At 41.8% G+C, this 20,915-nt stretch overlaps 1 protein-coding gene across 5 annotated transcripts in view; it reads right to left on the reverse strand.

Annotated features, from left to right (window-relative positions):
• The window catches only part of setbp1 (SET binding protein 1), a 357,519-nt gene extending 338,695 nt beyond the window's left edge, over positions 1-18,824 (reverse strand). Inside the window, exons 1-2 of one of the 5 annotated variants that reach the window (XM_041188634.1) lie at positions 18,532-18,824; positions 17,116-17,674 (exon numbers count right to left, since the gene is read on the reverse strand). In XM_041188634.1, coding sequence (XP_041044568.1) covers positions 17,116-17,562 — 447 coding nt within the window. In that variant the 5' untranslated portion in view covers positions 17,563-17,674; positions 18,532-18,824. Of the gene's footprint in view, positions 1-17,115; positions 17,675-17,782; positions 17,871-18,111; positions 18,445-18,527 lie in introns of those variants that run through there. The other 4 variants (XM_041188620.1, XM_041188647.1, XM_041188627.1 and 1 more) reach the window with 4 other exon arrangements.
• Between the last annotated feature and the right edge of the window lie 2,091 nt (positions 18,825-20,915).

The following is a 20,915-nucleotide window of genomic DNA, read 5'->3' on the forward strand; positions in this document are numbered from 1 at the left end:
ATTATCATTGAATCCCCCACTATCAACATCCTGGGGGGTTACTATTGACCAGAAACTGAACTGGACTAGCCACATAAGTACTGTGACTACAAGAGCAGGTCAGAAGCTAAGAATCATGCGATGGGTAACTCGCCTCCTGACTCCCCAAAGCCTGTCCACCATCTACAAGGCACAAGTCAGGAGTGTGATGGAATACTCCCCACTTGCCTGGATGATTGCAGCTCCTACAACACCTGAAAAAGCTGGACATGGTCCAGGAAAAGGTAGTCTGCTTGGTTGGCACCACATCCACAAACATTCACTCCCTCCAGCACCTACGCACAGTAACAGCAGTGTGTATCATCTACAAGATGCACTGCAGGAATTCACCAAGGCTCCTTAGACAGCACCTTCCAAACCCACAGCCCGTACCACCTAGAAGGACAAGGGCAGCAGATAGATGGGAACACCATCATTTGAAAGTTCCCCTCCAAGTCACTCACCAACCTGACTTGGAAATATATCGCCGTTCCTTCACTAACGCTGGGTCAAAATCCTGGAACTCCCTTCCTAACAGCACTGTGGGTAGATCTACACCATGTGGACTGCAGCGGTTCAAGAAGGCAGCTCACCACCACCTTCTCAAGGGCAATTAGGGATGGGCAATAAATGCCGGCCCAGCCAGTGAAGCCCACATCCCATGAATGAATTTTTAAAAAGTAAGTCTACTTAAAAATGAGATGCCAATCTGGTGAAGCTACAACACACTACATACATGCATGCTAAACAGTGAAAGTAGCACTCTACAGGCAGAGCTAAGCGATCCTACAAGCAACAGATTAAGTCAAAGCTCTGTAATCCTGCCATATACAGTCGTGATGGTGGACAATTAAATGGGAGAACTGGGTGAAAGAATGTGAACATCCCCATCCTCAATGATGGTGAAGACCAGAATGTTAATGCAGAAAACAAGGCTGAAGCATTAGCAACCATCTTCAGCCAAAAGTACCAAGTGAGTGATCCAGCTCAGTCTCCTCCTGAGGCCCCTACCAACACAGAAACCTGCTTTCAGCCAATTCAATTCAAAGTGATATCAGGAAATGGCTGAGCACAGTGGATGTAGCAAAGACTAGAAGCCCTGACAACATCCCAGCTGTATTGCTGAAGACATGAGCTCCATATGGCGGGATCAGTCAAGGGCAGGATGGAAAATTTTGATGAGTCAGCATTGACCTTCTGCAGGAGGGAGGATCAGAAAATCCCGCCACAGAGTATAAAAATATGAAAAAGATTTCACACATCAAGGAAGCATTCGGCCCATCGTATCCATGCCAGCTGAAAAAGAGTGATCCAGTCTAATCCCACCTTCCAGGTCTTGGTCCATAACGCTGCAGGTTACAACACCAATAGTGCAAATCTAAGTTTTGCAAATGCAATAATTTTATGACTATATCACCATTCAGGTAGTGAGTTGTGGACCCCCACCTCAATTCCCCTCTATTCCTTCTACCATTTAACCAATTACATTAAATCTATGCGCCATGGTTTCTGACCTCTTTGCTAATAGAAATAGGTTCTTCCTAACATTGTATCTATGCCGTTCTGTATTTTGTGGCTTTGTATCCTTCAATTATATCTCTCCTCAGTGTCCTCTGTTCCAAAGAATTCAAACCCTAGCCTATCTAATCTTTCCTCCTGGCTACAATTCTCCATCTCTGGCAACATCCTTGTAAGCCTCCTCTATACCCTCCTTCCTGTAATAGGAACATAGGAACACTGGAGCAGGAGTAGGCCATTCAGCCTTTCGAGCCTGCTCTACTATTCAACCAGATCATGGGTGATTGTCTACCTCGCCATTTTCCTACACTTTTCCCACATCCCTTGATCTCATTAGTCTCTAGAAATCTAGCAATCTCTGTATTGAGCATGCTCAACAACTGAGCTTCCACAGCCTCTGCGGTTGAGAATTCCAAAGAATCATAACACTCTGAGTAAAGAAATTCCTTTTCATCTCAGTCCTAAATGGACTGCCCCTTATTCTGAGACTGTGTCCCCTGGTTCTTGAACCGCCACCGCCAACCACCACCCCACTCTAACCCCCCAGCCAGGGAAACATCCTTCTTGCATCTACACTGTTTAGCCCCTTAAGGATTCTGTAAGTTTCAATGAGATCACCTCTAATTTTTCTAAACTCTAGGGATTACAGGCCCAGTCTCCTTAATCTCTCCTCATAGGACAGTCCCACCATCCCTGGAATTAGTCTGGTGAACCTCCTCTGTGCTCCTTCTATGGCAATTAGATCTTTCCTTAGGTAAGTGGACCAAACTGTACACAGTCATTACTCCAGGTGCAGTCTAACCAAGGTTCTATACAATTGAAGCAAGGCATCTTTACTCCTGTACTCAAATCCTCTTGCGATAAAGGCCAACATACCATTTGCCTTCCTAATTGCAGTGATCAGAATCGTAAGCACCACTCTAGCTGCAGTCTAACTAGTGTTTTAAACAGTTCTAGCATAACGTCCCTACTCGTATACTCTAGGCCTTGGCCAATAAAGGAAAGTATCTCATATGCCTTCTTAATCACCTTATCTGCCTGTCTTGCTACCTTCAGGGATCTGTGGACATATACCACAAGGTCTCTCTGTTCCTTTACACTTTTCAGAATCCTACCATTTATTGCCTGTTTGGCCTCACCAAATGCATAACCTCACACATCACCGGACTGAGTTCCTTTTGCCACTTTTCTGCCCAACTGACCAGTCCATTGATATATCCCTCCAGTCTACAACTTTCTTCCTCACTCTCAACCGCTTTATTAATTTTTGTACTGCCTCTACAAAGTTCTTAATCATGCCCCATACATTTATGATTAAATCATTGATATACACCATGGAAAGCAAGGAGCTCAATACTGAGCCTGCGGAACTCCGCTGGAAACCGCCTTCCAGTCACAAAAATGCCTATTGACCAGAATCCTTTTCTTCCTGTCACTGAAGTAATTTTGGACCCATTTTGCCACTTTCCCTTGGATCTCATGAGCTTTTAATTATCTGTCGAAACTGCCTTGAGGACCTTGTCAAGAGCCTTGCTAAAGTCCATAGACTACATCAAACGCACTGCCCTCATCAACCCTCCTTTATATTTCCTCAAATATTCAATTAGGTTGGACAGACGTAGCCTTCTCTTAACAATTGCATGCATAACAAAAAATAATTTCCTTGATTATTTCTATTCTTTTTGAAATGCCTTTCTAAATAATGATTTATACTAACTCAACTGTTTTTCTATTAGCTACTCAGGTTATCCTTTTCCAGTACAATATTAGTCCTCCAGCCCTCCAGACTGTAGCTGGAGAGGATTAGAAAATTGGACTCAATTTTACTGGCCATCTGCAAGCAGGAAAGCAGGTGGTAGACCTGTAAAATAGGGCATGTGCCATTGGTAGCATGTCCGCCACTGGTTCGCTCAACCCTGCCATGGTTTTACCAGCTGCAGGGGAGGCATCAGGTGGGCTGCTCGCCTATAGCCCAATTGAGGCCTTTAGATGGGCAATTAATGCCCAATTAATAATCACAAAAGATGATTGTTGGATGCCAATAATGTCGACCGCAGGACAGAATTTCCTCAGGGCAGTTTCCTAGGCCCAACCATCTTCAGCTGCTTCATCAATGATCTTCCGTCCATCATAAGGTCAGAAGTGGGATGTTTACTAATGATTGCACTCCTCAGATACTGAAGTATTTTGTACCCAAGATGTAGCACGACTTGTATAATATTCAATCTGCTAAGTGGCAAGTAACATTCGCATCACACAAGTGCCAGGCAATGACCAACGCCAACAAGAGGGAGTTGAACTACCTCCACTTGACATTCAACTGCATTGCCATTGCTAAATACCCCACCAATAACATCCTGGAGATTTTCATCATTGATCAGAAACTGAACTGAACAAAACATGTAAATACTGTGGCTACAAAGAGCAGGTCAGAGGCTGGGAATTCTGTGGCAAGTAACTCATCTCCTGACTCCCCATAGCATGTCCACTATCTACAAGGCACAAGTGAAGAGTATGATGAAATATGCTCTACTTGCCTGGATGAGTGCAGCTCCAGCAATAGTCAAGTAACTTGATACCATCCAATACAAAGCAGCCTATTTTCCTTCATTATTGCTCGGTCAAAATCTTAAGACTTCCAATCTAACAGCACTATGGGAGTACTTCACCAGATGCACTGAAGTGGTTCACTAAAGCAACTCACCACCATCTTATCAAAGGCAAGTAGGGATGGGAAATAAATGCTGCAGCACTGCCCACATCTGGTGAACAAAAATAATTATTGAGCAGCAGTAACTTTCAACACCATGTAACCTCACATTATTACCTTCACATTTGATATGTGGTATTATGCAACAGGAATTAATGCCTGCCTATGTAATGATGAACACTACTGTTGTGACCCACTGTGGGTGTCACTGGCCAGGCCAGCATTTATCACCCATCCCTAATTGCCCTTGAGAAGGTGGTGGTGGGCTGCCTTCTTGAACTGCTGTAATCCATATGGTGTAGGTACACCCTCAGTGATGTTAGGGAGAGAGTTCCAGGATTTTGACACAGCAACAGTGAACGAACAGTGCTATATTTCAAGTCAGGATAGTGAGTGGCTTGGAGGGGAGTTGATCAGGGGAGGCATCAGGTGGGTTCCATAGTTCCAGTGAAGAGAAGGAACAAAAGTGGGAAAACAGAAACTTATTACCCACTAAAGTTCTTCAAATTCTGAACCCTGGAGTGTAATGTCTTAAAGTCTCATAAGTTCCATAGGTTGTCTGAACTTAATGTTTTTGCATCATGCCACCCATTTTTAAGTGCAGAAAATATCCCCTAAGTGACATGATGGGCCAGTTGACGCATAAATAGGAGCTGTGTAGAAATCCACTGCTCTCTTATTATTTTACATAAGAGCATGTGAATCAAAATTATAAAACGATGGCTTGAGAAACATGGCAGCTGGAAGGGTAAATAAGAGATTCTACCCCTTAATGAGAAAATGTAGGGATATAAAAAGCTAATAATCCAGGGAACAACATGGAAAACATTTGTACTATTGTTTGAGATTACAGCAGCTAGGGCAATGACCTAGAAACCAGCACATTACTTTGATCTGAGTTATTGTTTCTGGACCAGTCAGTGCAGAAATTAATTTGGTACCCCTGAAGTGGATTGAGTCAATTTTCAAACATTTCTGCTCATAAAGTTCAGTCATCCACATCTGAGCAAACTAGTTTCCGATAATAGCACAAGTTGAATTTCCCACTGGGTTGGTTGTTGAACCACACAAGTAAGACAGGGTGAAAGGGGGAAATAATAGGCCAGGGGCCCCTGTGCAATAAATAAGCTAGCACCAAGTGTCAGGAAAGTCATTATAAAGCTCCTTCAGAAAGAACTTAATTGCATGGCCCCAATAGCAAAGTGATGTTATCAAAGGCAAAGATTAAGAGCTGCCACTTATAGTGGTTCTGCCATCTTGATTTTGGATATGACCAGACACATCTGAGGAGTTCTGAACTGGAAAGATAAAGTTATCACTGCACAAATGATATATATTCAGTTATCCTCATACTAATAATTCTCCCCTGTACTTCTCACAGTAAGACGAACTGACACTGAGCTCCATAATATAAAATGGATGTAAGAAAATCAGAAGCAATAACCTGAAAACCAAGTGCAAGAACTGGCAATGATGTGGACAGTCCACTTCATTTGATTTTGCACCTTGACACTATTCTTTTCATTCAGTCTTAACTAGTGGGACATCACTGCAGGAGTTCCTCAGGGTAGTGTCCAAGGTCTAATCATCTTCAGCTGCTTCATCAATGACCCTCCCTCCATTAGAAGTTCAGAGAAGGGATGTTTGCTGATAAATTGCACCGTGTTCAATTCCGTTCACAAGTCTTCAGATGGTGAAGCAGCCCATGCCCGCATATAGCAAGACCTGGACAACATTGAGGCTTGAGCTGATAACTGGAAAGTAACATCTGTGCCAGGCATTAACATCTCCAACAAGAATCTAACCATCTCCCCTTCACAGTCAATATCATTACCATCTCTGAATCCTCCATCAACAACTCCTTGTGGAGGTCACCATTGATCAGAAGTTAACTGGATCAACCTCATAAACACTTTCGCTTTCAAAAAAACAGGTCACAGGCTGTGTATTCTCTGGTGAGTGACTCACCTTCTGACTCCCCAGTCCTTTCCAAAGCCTACCAGGTGTTACCTGCGTGATGTGTAGTGATGCTGTGGAACTGCCTCAATCTAATAGTTCACCCCCCACACTTGCCTGAATGACTACAGCTCCAACAACACTCAAGAGGCTTGACATTATCCAAAACATAGCAGCTCACTTGATCTGAAACCCACCTAGTACCTGAAACATTCACTCCCTCCACCACCAGCATACAGAGGCAGCAGTGTGCTCAAAATGCACTGCAGCAGTTGCAAAGGCTACTTCAACAACACCTCACTCAAGTCTTCTCCCACCTAGAAACACAAAAGCAGCAGGTTTTTTGGAACACCTGCACCCGCAGGTTCCCTTCCAAGTAGCACCCCATCCTGACTTGGAAATATATTGCTGTTCCTTCATTGTTACTGAGTCAAAATCCTGGTCTTTCTCCTTAATAGCACTGTAGGAATACTTTCACAAGGACTGCGCGGTTCAAGAAAATGGCTCACCACCATCTCAAGGGCACATAGGGATGGGCAATAAATGCTGGCCTTGCCAGCAACACCCTCATATCGTGAATGAATAAAAAAGCCTGCATACCATTGCTGACTTTTAAGAATGTGTTCCAAATAAATGCATTTTAAAGAAATAAGAGGGTACATTCTTCAAGGTGAAGGTCACAGTTTGCAGCTTTGATCAACAGGAACATGAATCAGAGATTAGGGCTGCCATTTCACAACTTCCCCAATAATCCAGTTACTAAAATTAATCACCATTAAATCAGGAGCTGGGCCTACTGACCACTAATACCCAGACGTAATATTCCACACCAGAAGCAGGTCTTTGCCCAGTGAGATCATACACGCAACTTTCAATAATAAAATTTTAAAATATGTTCACAACACTCTTCAGAATTTAAAATATACTACCCAATATTCCATGCAGGTTTGCCAAAATTTCTTTCCAATATTTCTCTTGCATTCTGACAAATATTTAGCACTATTTTAAAGTATACATCGCAAGCAAGCCAAGAAAAAGACCTTATAGTTTGATGCACATGTTTTGCCATTTCTTTTGAACTCTAAAAATGTCTACAGCAATTTTAAGAACAAATTTATTTTCCCCACTAAGTTGTGACAGTTCCAAAGCCTTACTTTGCATCATAGAAACTAGGAGCAGGAGTAGGCCATTCTGCCCTTTGAACCTGCTCCACCATTCAATATGATCATGGCTGATCCTCTATCTCAATGCCATATTCCCACTTTCTCTCCCTTGCTGCCCTAATAACTAAAAAGTTATTCATTTCTTTCTTGGATATACTCAATGACCCAGTCACCACAGACTTCTGTGGTAGAGAATTCCACGGGTTGACCACCCTCTGAGTGAAGAAATTTTTCCTCATCTCAGTCCTAAATGGCCTGCCCCGTATCCTGAGACTGTGGCCCCTGGTTCCAAACTCCCCAACCAGAGGGAACCTGATCCCTGCATCCAGTCTGTCTAGCCCTGTTAGAATTTTATACGTTTCAATCAGGTCCCCTCTCATTCTTCTAAACTCTAGTGAATACAGGCCCAGTCGAACCAATCTCTCCTCATACGACAGTCCTGCCATCCCCGGCATCAACCCAGTGAACCTTCACTGCACTCCCTCTATGGCAAGTATATCCTTCCTTAGGTAGGGAGAACAAAACTGCACACAATACTCCAGGTGTGGTCTCACCAAGGCCTTGTATAACTGCAGTAAGACATCCCTACTTCTGAACTCAAATCCTCTTGCAATGAAGGCCAACATACCAGTTGCCTTCCTAATTGCTTGTTGCACCTGCCTATTTACCTTCATTGACTGGTGTACAAGCACAGCCAGATCCCTTTCTACATCCACAGTTCCCAATAAATCACCTTTCAAATGATACTCTGCCTTTCTGTTTTTCACACTGAAGCATTTAACTTCATATTTATCCATGTTATACTGCACCTGCATGTGTTTGCCCACACACACTTGTCTAAATCGCCCTGAAGCCTCCTTGAATCTTCCTCACAACTCACAGCCCTGCCCAGTTTTGTGGCATCAGCAAATTTGGAAATATTGCATTTGGTTTCCTCATCCAAGTCATTTATATATATGTCGTGAATAGCTGGAGCCCAAGCACTAATCCCTTCGGTACACCATTAGTCACCGCCTGCCATCCGGAAAAAGACCCATTTATTCTTTGTTTCCAGTCGGTCAACCAATTCTCAATCTATGTCAGTATATTACCCCCGATCCTATGTGCTTTAATTTTGCCCACTAGCCTCTTATATGGGACCTTATCAAAAGCCTTCTTGAAATCCAAATACACCACATCCACTGGTTCTCCCTAATCTATTCTACTAGTTACATCCTCAAAAAACTCCAGTAATTTAGTGAAGCATGATTTCCCTTTCATGAACCCATGCTGACTTTATCTAATCCCCTTAATGCTTTCCAAGTATTTTGTTACCATGTCTTTTATAATAGACTCCAGCATGTTCCCCACTACTGATTTGTACTTACTGGTCTGTAATTCTGTTTTTTCTCTCCCTCCTTTTTTAAATACACCCTCCAATCTGTAGGAACTGCTCCAGAGTCTATAGAATTTTGGAAGATGACCACCATCATGCAGAATCACTTATTCTTTGTCTCTATAAAGGACCAGAATACTTCAATCCTTTAATGATGTTAAGCAGGTCACTTCCTTATAAAACACTCATTTTGCTGAAGGCCAAATAAAGCCCAATGCAGTAACTGAACACTCAATCTAATGAAAGCAAAACACTCACTGAAAAGACTGAATGCTATAAATTACTCAGAACAGAACTGAACATTAATATTTGGCAAAACAAAGTTTTGTCATGACTTCCTTTCCTTGCACTTAGTTCCATAAATGTAGCTTTTTATTTTGTTTCCTTGCATTGCTGTTAAGCAGAACAATCGAAATTTTGAATTCTTTCCAACTGTTCACACAGGCTCTTTGTAACATGTTATTCAATATTCTTTGGAAACTGCTGATTCCGTTCAGAAAAGGTATATTAACGTTTTCAAAGGGCCAAAATTTTTAATGTCATAATGTCAATAGAGGTCAATAGTTCTGCAGCAATCATATGAGTGTGATGTCAGTTAGGAACACACCAAAAGAATAAGGTAGCTGACCTACAACAAATCACTGGGAAAACAGTAAACATTTATGACCAATAAATAATCTATGTGTAAACACATAAAGCCTTTTAATAAAAGGATAGTTGCCAAGTAAGTATTATTTGTAATTTCCTGAATCAATGGACAGCAATTGGTCATAGCATTGTTTACTCACAATGACATGAAGCTGAGTTAGTTACATGCCTGGGATCAGAGGTCGATAGCATATTAACGGTTCAGTTGTGTTTACTTGTAACAGATTACAGTAGCAACAGTAATTCTTTGAATTTATGCAATTACTTTTACCAAAGAGCTAATCCAGAATCCTGTCAACTAATACTAATACTACATCTTCACACATACATACCTGAATTGTTCTATCAAAAACGTACATGAAAAGCATTAAAAAAGAATTTAAAAATTCAATTTACCTTATCTCCACAAATCTGTAATGTTGGGAGTTCAGCTTTAATAATTCTACTCTCTTTTTAGTTGCTGCCATTTTGCAGTTTTCTTCCCAGCTTCATAATCACAGTCTAATGGAAGGTTCTTCTCCCTTGTTGAAGTTTACAAGTCACATATTCTTTTTGAAAAGTAATCGCAGCTCTGCCAGCAGTGTCTCAATGTCACCCAATAGCTCCATCTAGCAAACTAGCTGACATGAATAAACTCACCCAAATTGGACAAAGTTTTCTTCCACTCTCCCACATGATTGTTCACCTTAGTTATTTATCACCCAGTCATTCCAAAGTACACCAAGGGATGTGGATTTCCACATAACATTCAGTGCCGGTGTTTGCAAATAGGAAATACATTGCTTCAGCAAATAACTCCTTAAATTTATCATCATACATTTATGGTCAGTGAATCCCAAAATAAACATGACAGTCATTAGATCTCTTTAAAAGCCTAGATTTTAAAGGTTGTCCAATAACTCCAATGATCTCTCAACCAGGCTGCAGCTTCAAATATGAATCAAAATAACAGCAATTTGCATTAAAAAGCACATTTACAGTCATAAAACGCTCCAACACTGTTATCAAACTAAATTTGGCACCAAGGAGATAAGGAGATACTGGCACAGATGACCTAAAGCTTGGTCAAAGAGGCTGGTTTTAATAATTATCTTAAAGGAGGAAAGGCCATTAGAAGTAAAGCCATTTAGGGGAGGAATTTCAAGCTCTAGTACTTCTACAGAGCAAGTTTAACCAACTTAACACTGTCACAGTCTCATATGATGAATTATAAAATGATCCAGTTTCACACCGTTGCCAATATAGGCCAATGGAAGGGCATTAATAGTGGTTAAAGAGAATTCCACACTCAGTTAAAGGAGGAACCATACAAAAAGCAAATGATGGAAAAAAAGACTGTACAAAAAATGTTATCCTGAAATTTTGTAGAAAATGGATACACTCAAGCTCAGGCCTGATCGCATGATGATGACCTATTAATTGTTTTCTTTAATTCCACATTTAAATGAGTTAATGGAAGGAAGTTAACTTTATCAAAATTACAAACTTGTAAAAATACCCAAATAGCTAAGAAAGTCTGCCCAATATTGTCCACGTGACAAGTTCTTTTTCACAAGAGAAGTAGAGAAAGTAAGAGAAGTCATTCCATGGCTGCATCATCTGGGATATGAACAACTCAGCAGGAGGCAAAGGCAGAACCCGCAATGTAGTCACCTCTCCAGCTACAGGTCATGCTTAGAAACTGGGACAAAACAGTTTTGCCCAACTGACTCAGGTATCCATCCTAAAACAAGGTTCCATCTCAACAAATACTTGATTATAAAACAAAATTTAAAAGAGTCTCCACCGAAAATGTAACTGTTGCTAATCCCATTGTATCATCCTTGTCCACATTCAGTGCAGGCTATCTTGTCATAATAGGTCTGCAACGCCATGAGGGATGGATATAAGGCAGGTGAATTTTGACCAGCCCCAGCATTTTCTTTAAAAAATGCCCTCTGATGGTAAATATCAAGAAACATGACCCACTGCTACTCATTCAAAGATGTATGTATAAATTTTATGGAGGTCTTCACAATCTAATTTGTACTTCTGCCAGTGAGTTGATCACAATCACAATGGAGTTAGCCATGGGCAGAAGCATTTTTTTTATATTTGCTTATGGAACGTGAGCGTCACTAGCTAGGCCAGCAATTATTCCTTATCCCTAAACGCCCTTGAGGCCTGGGTGCCTTTCAGAGGGCATTTAAGAGTCAACCACATTGCTGTGGGTCTGGAGTCACATGCAGGCCAGACCAGGTAAGGATGGCAGATTTCTTTCACTAAAGGACATTAGTGAACCAGATGGGTTTTTACGACAATTGGCAATAGCTTCATGGTCATAATCCAGACTATTATTGAAGTTAAATTTCACCATCTGCCATGGTGGGATTCAAACCCGGGTCCCCAGAGCATTACTGTGGATTACTAGTCTAGTGACAAAATCACTATGCCACCGCCTCCTCCTTTAAAGTCACAAGGATTTCATAAAAAATTTATGTCAATAGTGTAACTTAACAAGTGTACCCTAACATCATACTGCCAACTCACAGTAAAAGTACCAATGCAACGATCTTGAAGTGTGCACTTTGTATTAAACTTGTGTTTAAAATGTTTATTTCAACACAGATCTAATGCCCAACACATAACAACAACTTGCATTCATATAGCGTCTTTAAACATCTCTAGGTGCTTCACAGGAGCTTTATCAAACAAAATTTGACACCAAGCAACATGAGATTAGATTAGGACTGGTCAAAGAGATAGATTTTATGAAGCACTTTCAAGGAGAGGAGGGAGCTAAAAAGGCAGAGAGGTTTTAGGAGGGCATTCCAGAGCTTGGCACTTTGGTAAATGAAGGCTCAACTGCCAATATTGGAGCAATTAAAATTGGGGGATGCACAAGAGACCAAAATTTGAGGAATGCAGGGGTTTTGGGGGTTGTAGAGTTGGAGGCCGTTATAGGGATAGGGAAAGGGGAGGCCATAGATAGATCTGAAAACAAAGATGAGATTTTTTAAGTAGATTCACTGCTGAACCTGGAACCAATATAAATCAATGAGCACAGGGATGATGGCTGAAAGAGGTTTGGTGCAAGTTGGGACATGGGCAGCTGAGTTTTGGATTAGTTCATATTTATGAAACATGGAAGATGTGAAGCTGGCCAGAATAGCATTAGAAAAGTCAAGCCCAGAGTCAACAAAGGCATGGATGAGAGGTTCAGCAGCAGTTAAGCTGAGACAGGGGTGAAAACATTCAATGTCACAGTGGTGGAATTAGGCACTCCCGGTGCTAGAGTGGATATAGGTCAGGAGCTTCTCTCAGGGTCTTATAAGATGCCAAAGTTGCAAGTGGTCTGGCGCGGCCTCAGGCAGTTGCCAGGGAGAGGCCATTCTATGCACTCTTGCATCTGGAGAACTTATCGATCTATTTTTCCCTCACATTGACCTACCTATCATCGGTCTTCACGATAAGTGTATGTTTCCCATTTTTAATTCCTTGTCAACTTTACAATGAGGAGAACAACTCCAACTTCCAAGTAGATGCAGCCAAGTAGAAATAATGAGGGAAATGAGAAATAACAGAGGCAATTTTGGAATTCAGAGTGTGGACAAGAAAACAAAAACACAATCTGTGCCAAAATCACAGAATCACAGAGTGCAGAAGAGGCCCTTCGGCCCATCGAGTCTGCACCGACACGTGAGAAACACCTGACCTACCTACCTAATAAAATAAAGAAAGTGAAGAGATAAAAACATGTCCACCTCACCTTCCCTTTCCCCAACAGTTTTACCAATTATATGGAGTATACTTTACTTCAATCCATGATTCCCAGGCAAAGAACGTGCTTCTTTATCAAAACGTCAGTCCTATCATTCTTCTCACCACTTTGAGAATGGTTAGCAAGCATATGGGCTTCATAAATAGAGGGATTGAGTACAAAGCAGGGAAGCTATGTTGAAACTTTATAATGCTCTGGTTAGGCCATAACTAGAGTATTGCATTGAGTTCTGGTTACCACACTTTGGTAAAGACTTGAGGGTCTTTGAAAAGTTGCAGAGGAGATTTACCAGAATGGCTCCAGGGATGAGGAACTTTAACTACAAGCTTAGGCTGGAGAAGTTGGGGTTGTTCTCCTTGGAGCAGAGGAGATTGACGCGAGATCTGATAGAAGAGTACAAGATTATGACAGATTTTTTTTAAAAATTCATTCACAGGATGTGGGCTTTACTGGCTGGGCCTGCATTTATTGGCCATCCCTAGTTGCCCTTGAGAAGGTGGTGGTGAGCTGCCTTCTTGAGCCGCTGTGGTCCATGTGGTGTAGGTACACCCACAGTACTCTTAGGGAGGGAGTTCCAGGATTTTGACCTCGCGATATTGAAGGAAGGGCGATATATTTCCAAGTCAGAATGGTGAGTGACTTGGAGGGGAACTTCCAGGTGGCAGTGTTCCCATCTATCTACTGCCCTTGTCCTTCTAGATGGTAGTGGTCGTGGGTTTGGAAGGTCCTGTCTAAGGAGCCTTGGTGAATTCCTGCAGTGCATCTTATAGATGGCACACACTGCTGCCACTGTGCATTAGAGGGGGGAGTGAATGTTTGTGGACGTAATGTCAATCAAGCAGGTTACTTTGTTTTGGATAGTGTTGAGCTTCCTGAGTGTTGTTGGAGCTGCACTCATCCAGGCAAGTGGGCAGTATTCCATCACACTCCTGACTTGTGTCTTGTAGATGGTGGAGAGGCTTTGGAGAGTTAGGAGTTAGAAGAGTTACTCATTGCAAGATTCCTCGGTTCTGACCTGCTCTTGTAGCCACAGTATTTATATGGCTAGTCCAGTTCAGTTTCTGGTCAATGATAACCCCCCAGGATGTTGATAGTGGGGGATTCAGTGATGGTAATGCCATTGAACATCAAGGTAGATAAGGTATATAAGGAAATACTCTTCTCATTAACTGATGGTACAATGACAAGGGAACACAGGTTTGAGGTTTTGGGTAAGAAATGCAGGGGGAATGTGAGGAAGAACTTTTTTACACAACAAGTGGTAATCACCTGGAACTCACTGCCCACATGGGTGGTGAAAGCAGAGACAATCAATGATTTCAAATGGAAAGTGGATGGACACTTGAAAGAAATAAACTTGCAGGGCTACATGGGTTGAGTGGGGGATGGGACTGACTGGACTGTTCCATGCAGAGCCAGCATGGACTTGATGGGCCAAATGGCCTCCTTCTGTGGCGTAAATGACTCTATGACTCTGCACATTGTTAGCAAAACTTTAACTGCCTATTTTAATTTTCCAATTTCAAAAAAATTGTCCCATTCTTGATGAGCACTCAAGAGGTGAGTGTTCATCAGCCAAATTCCACTACCATATTCAGAGTGAAGCAATGCTCCTAATATGACAGGGTGGTACTGTGATCCTTAACACCCACATTTTTCACCAACCTAAAAGATCATTGATAAATTGCCTTACAAACACTTTGTCTTTACATCATGCCTGCAGAATCCAAATTTTAACTTCAGTTTAGCATTCAATTCTATGCCAAAATTAAGAAGCATGTTGTATTTATTTGTGAGCACTGTAGTACACAGGGCTAGGCTAATAACCACAAACATCTAGATACAAGGAGCAGTAATTTGAAACATGATAAATAAATTAACTACGAGTAAGTTTCACCTTTTATAAGCTAATGAAATGCATGAAACTGATACAATGGAATTCAAAACTATTCTTGTGAGCATTCCCTGGATCATTTTAAACAAGTTTCAATGAGTTTATCAAAAGAATCCAATATTCTATTTCAAACATTACTCCATTACATTTGCAGGGCTAGAAAGATTTTTTTTAAATATTAAAAATCCTCTATAAGGACTTCAAACAGAACTGAGTAAATTATACACCATTTCCCCAACATGCCACAGCATTGGATTTTTACAATCTGCCCTGACCAGCACAGACTGGTTCCAATTACTTCCATTGCACTGTGAGCCAAGACACAATCTTGATAGTAAAACATTCAGCATTAGGAAGGGGGTGGGTAGGAGGCCGTGGACTCACATTTAAAGGGGACGGTCTCTATTAAATGTATACTTCATGTATTTATGACCGTAGCTTGAGGCTTCCTATTTTCACAATTCCCTTGTGCCAAGATCCTAAAAGGACCAATACAATATAGCTCGGCTGGGAACTATAACTTTTAAGTGTTCCACCACAAATGCATTTTAACCACAGAAAAGACCCTTTAAGAAGGGTCAGTATTATTTTCATCCTTTGCAAAACTGAGTAATACAGTAAACCACTTCCAGTCTATAAAAACATTGCTATTCAAACTCTGATTTCCCCAGTGTCCTCTTGGATTTTAAGATCTAACTCTGCACATCACAGAAGACAATAATGATTAATCAGAGTCTCCTTAATCACATGGAGAAAATCTACACACACAAATAAAATCTTTACAAAACTGGATGTAATCACACAGATTGACACACAATCTATCAAGATTTTTTGTTCCGACTGTACTGTGAAACACAAATTAAATAGTGATACTGTATTACTCGAGTGAAGCAGACAAAAATTCAAAGGTGAATTCATAGAAAGACTCCAGAATGACTCCGGTATGGTTCACTCCAGGTATTACCAAGATAATCAGCAGAGTCTGCCTGTTTACACTATAGGCACAGCAGGGCACCTTTGATCACAGATAACGGAGTAGTGATGGGCAGACACTAGAAGAGTGATGTCTGACATAACTGATGTCACCTTGTTAGTATCTTATGTTGCTGGGCAATACCAATATATTCAAAGGTACAGAGACATTCTGAACAAAGACCAATACTGTGCCTCATAAAAAATGAAGTTCTGTGGAAGTGTGCAATACAGTAGTAACTACGCTAAGAATTCAACTCCAGGAGTGAAATTCATATTAATCAAACTTGCAAATGTGAGTTCAGTGCCAACATTAACTTCACAAAAGACCCTAAACTGGTGTTTGGGGAGGCAAAGCTCCAATTGTGAAGAGTGCCAAATTCTAACTGTGAACATAACATTCTCAGGCCTGAACAGAGGACAAAAGCAAATGATGAAAAAGGCAGAAAACTGCAAACTATATGTATCAGCTTAATATTTAACAGAAGTCTAATGACATTGTAAAGTGAACACTATCGCTTTGGGGGATGGAAGTCGTGTCAAAGCCCAATCTGCTCCCATATCCATGGACTGTTTCAACAACATCAACATTTACTCCACCATAAATTAACATGGAAGCATAGATTTACCTGCTCCATTTCCATTTCAGAATAAATGCTTACTTTATCTGATTTTAAAACATGCCAATTTAATAACTAAATCCACTGAATAAAGGGGCAGTAATATCTTCACAGAAGTCAGTTTTGTGTAAATTTTCACTGTTCTATCAATGTATTTTCAAATTATTGGGATGAGTACAGCCTGTCAAAATGACGAGCTTCACAGAAACCAGTAAATATTTTAAATAGTCATCGAGGCCGCTGTAAAGTTAATGAAGATATGCATGTGTATTGTAGATATGTTCACCTCAAAGTATTATACCCTAAATGGTAACATGCAAACATAACAGCGTCTCTAGCCACCTGATTCCCATTGCTTCTTTCCCTCTGCAGTCATAACAAGGGGTATCGACCATCTTGTAAAAACATGTTTATCGCCTATCAAAATAGGCAGGGTGGAGTGTAAACACAAAAGGAAGTTGGACAGTTGTGAGCCTCTTACCTTTTTCTTTTCATCTTCTTTTGACACCTTGTTACTTTTGCTCGACCTGCAGTTTTTCTGGTCCCCTGGCTGTTTGATGGTGATCTTGATCTCCGGAGGGCAGATGTAGTTCTCCAGGTTCTTGGGAGGTTTCTTGGGCCGTTTGGTGGTCTGGATCTTGAGTTTCAGGCTGCCGTCTGTGAAGTTCGCCTCCTTGATGGAAAACTCGTGTTCCTCCAGGCCGTCTCCCTGCATTGATTTATCGCTGTCTGTGTTGGAGTTGGAGTCCTGGCTACCACAAGCGCTCTCCTCGTCGTCCTGATCCAGCCTTCCCCCGTTCATCTGGCTCCCAGGCGACTGCATCAAAGCTCCGGGAGAGACTGCGGACTTGGCGCTGCAGCCAGCCGACCTGAAATCCCCGTCAGCTGGCTTCTGCCTGCAGCCCATCGCCGCCTCCCTCAGCTCCATCTCTCCGTCCGTGAGAGGCTCAGGGACTGTGGAGGGCAGGAATTCAGCACTTTTCAGTGTCCTCCGTTACTCCAGGGTAATCCGATCCGCCAAATAAAACAAAAACTGCAATCTGGAAACAAAAATAGATACAAAGTAGATCTTAACTGTAAACATCAAGAGGCAATCTTGCAAATCCAATTCCTTTGAATTTACGATCAGTGCAAATAAAAGCTCGTACCAGTAATTTATTAAGTTGTCCAAATAATTTAAGCACGGACCTTCATCTTAAAAAAAGCTGTAGTCCCCCCCCCCAAAAAAAAATCCAGTGAATGTTCAACTAGCAGTTAAAATAATGGGCGCATTTTCTATTTCGATCTATACGCCTCCCGTTCGACATTTTCCAAGACAGCCATAACAACAAGCAAAAAGTTAAACGTTGGTCCTATCCCCACCCCCCCACACACACCAAAAAAAAAACCCCAAAATTCCTATGAAAAAGGCTTTCGTCCCCCTGCGAGCCAATCCAACAGCCACGTTACGGGCTCCTGTCAAATGAATCCACTTTACCTCGGTCGTAAGCGTTTACTTCATTTTATCTTTCAATCCGCTTTCAGTATTCCAGAAACCTTTTTAAATGTCGACAATGTCAGATCTGTCATGTTGAAGCGGCCTCTTTTTAAAAATATAATTTTTTCATAAATATATCTTTTTGCAGCGTCCAAACGCTCTGCTCCCTCGGTAAAAGCGCTGAGATACAATGAGTTGGGCTTGAAAACTGCAGCTGCTGGAATCCGATGCTAGAGGCTCTCTAGCTCCACTCCAATTCGACCAAAAAAAAGACGGACTTTTTTTTAAACAACCGAATTGCACCATCAACTCCTTCTCACGAAACACGTACACATTTTTTTGTTCTGAGGCAGGAATTGAAATCGGCCAGAAAACAAACCGAGAGAGAGAGAAAAAATCGTCAATTTGCTACTTACTAACCCATATCCAGCGCCGATAGCCCGTGATCTCAACTAGTCCCAAAGCTGGCGAGGTTCTGAAAATGGCATGATCTGATCTGATCTGTCAACTCGAGCACAGCAGCCCGGCTCTCGGCTCCTGATCCGAGCAGGGAGCAAAAATGGCGCCTCGAGTGCTCTGAGGTATTTGCTCTTTGGGAGGTTCGATCTGCCAACAAGCCGGGCTCCCCGATCAATCTGCTGCCTCTTTTTGTGTGTGTGTGTGTGTGTGAAGGGGTTACTGGGATGAAAGCACTTGTCGATGCAGGCGGCTTTCGCTGCTGCTGCGGAGCTCCGCAGTTTGCAGAGAGGGAGGGAGCTGTGTGTGTGTGTCTGTGTGTGCTGAGAGGGGGGGGGGAGGGGGGACGGGCTAATAGCGCACGGCAGTGATTGTGAGAGCGAGCGGCCTCCTGCAATGCTCATTCCGAGCTGAGCTGGAGGAGGCTGTATATCTCACACCACACAGCGCCTGCCTCTGCTCCTCACCTGCCTGTTGCCACGGGGTGGGGGGAGTTGTACTCAGACCTATCCCAGCCCTTAATACTGTCACATTTCACATTCAGTGCACTTCTGTGCCTGGGAGGAGGGGGGTTTCACTATCACCCCTGCTGACCCCTCAATTGCATTTTAATACGCTCAAATATATTTATATTTTTTAATGTTAGTGTAATTCCCTCCACATGTGGCATGTGCTGTCTTGTTTCATTTCCCAGGTTTGTGGGTAGAACTCCTCTCCATTTCCCTGTCGCCCCGCTGCTAATACCCGGGAACCCCTTCCTTCCCGGGGCCCCCATGTTCCTCACCTTTAAGGTAACGACTCTACTGCTCATTCACCCAGTGTGCGAGCAGCAAGTTGTCAAGTTTACCGTTGCCTGTTCACAACCCCTACCTGTGTGTGTGCATTTCAGGCAGTCAGTTTTGAAATAACATGTGGAGCACCAATGTAGGTTAGGATCTAGCATGCCTGTGTAGATTTTCAACCGGACGAGTTATAGAAAGTACATTTATTTTCTAGTCCAGGTTTATTATAGTAAGGTGAGGAATCTTACCCAATGATCGATCTTGCTAACCCAGTGGCAAAAATCATGAGTGCATGTTTTTAATTTAGGGGACATCTTTTGCTGACGCTTTAACCCAACTTCCCAGCGCAGCAAGTAGGTATGATAACTTTCTTACGTACATAATTTCAGTGCTCCAGGGTTGTCGCGGAGTTTCCTCGAATTAAAGATGTCTCCATAATACTTATTATGGGGGAAATGTTTTAATTTTCTTTCATATATTAGCTATGCAAACATTGGATACGGAGAAAAAAGTCTGTTTGACACGAGGGTTGGAGGCAGGAGTCATGTGAAGAAAGCTCCAGGAATACGTTCAACCAGAGTTGGCAACTTTAATCTGAATGGGTCATACACTGTCACGCCTGTGTGATACGTACATTATGGAATCCTGGATAGTTATATTGTGATAAATCCCATCCATCTAGCACATATGGTGCAGTTCTATCTGTGCAAACGAACATGCTCAAGAGTTTCATCTGGTGTACATTAGGAGTCACAGTTAACAATTACTACCATTGAAACTTGCGCTAGCTACACAACAGAACAAAAGCATTAAGCCTAATAGAATGGTTTCATCATTCGTACTTAACGTGCCTCCAAAAATTTCAACAATGGCTACGGTGAAAATCAGGTGTAGCCTCAGCGCTGAGCAAGCCCCAGCACTAAAGGAATAAACCTGAGCAACCTGTGTTAGCATGTCATCTCCTTGTGGCTGAACTAGTAGAAGCACTAATGGTATCCATAGAGCCAGGCTGAATCATCCAGAACTTCCAGTCTTGGAAGATCTTAAAAAGGGAACAACTGAAAAAATCCAGATTAAGTAAAAGTAAAATCAGGTTGCTAGGATGTATTCAAATCATAAACAGAATTACCTGGAAAAGTTTTTCCAGGTAATTCTGTTTTTGTTTTTGTTTTGGATTTCCAGCATCCGCAGTTTTTTTGTTTTTATCTCTGTATTCAAATCATGTTGGATGTAGTTATGACGGCTGGCAGAAGAGATTCCCTCAGCTGAATGTTGGGACCAAAGGCTTTATTATATGGTGAGACTAGGAAAACAGGAACTCTTTCTAATAGAACAGAGAATGTTAAAAAGAAATCTGATAGAGGAGCTGAAACCTACAAGGGTTGTGGATAAAGAAAAAAAAATCCAGTGCTCAGCAAGTTAGCAACTAGAGGACATAAGTTTCAAGTCATCAGCAAAAGAAGGTTTTTTTGAAGAGTGGTGTTATGGAATAACCTACCAGAAACAATGGTGCAAGGAAAATCCATAATACCCTTTAAAAAGGAAATGGATGAAAACAATAATTTC

This window comes from Carcharodon carcharias, chromosome 1, assembly GCF_017639515.1.
Source record: "Carcharodon carcharias isolate sCarCar2 chromosome 1, sCarCar2.pri, whole genome shotgun sequence".
NCBI classification, from domain to species: Eukaryota; Metazoa; Chordata; class Chondrichthyes; order Lamniformes; family Lamnidae; genus Carcharodon; species Carcharodon carcharias.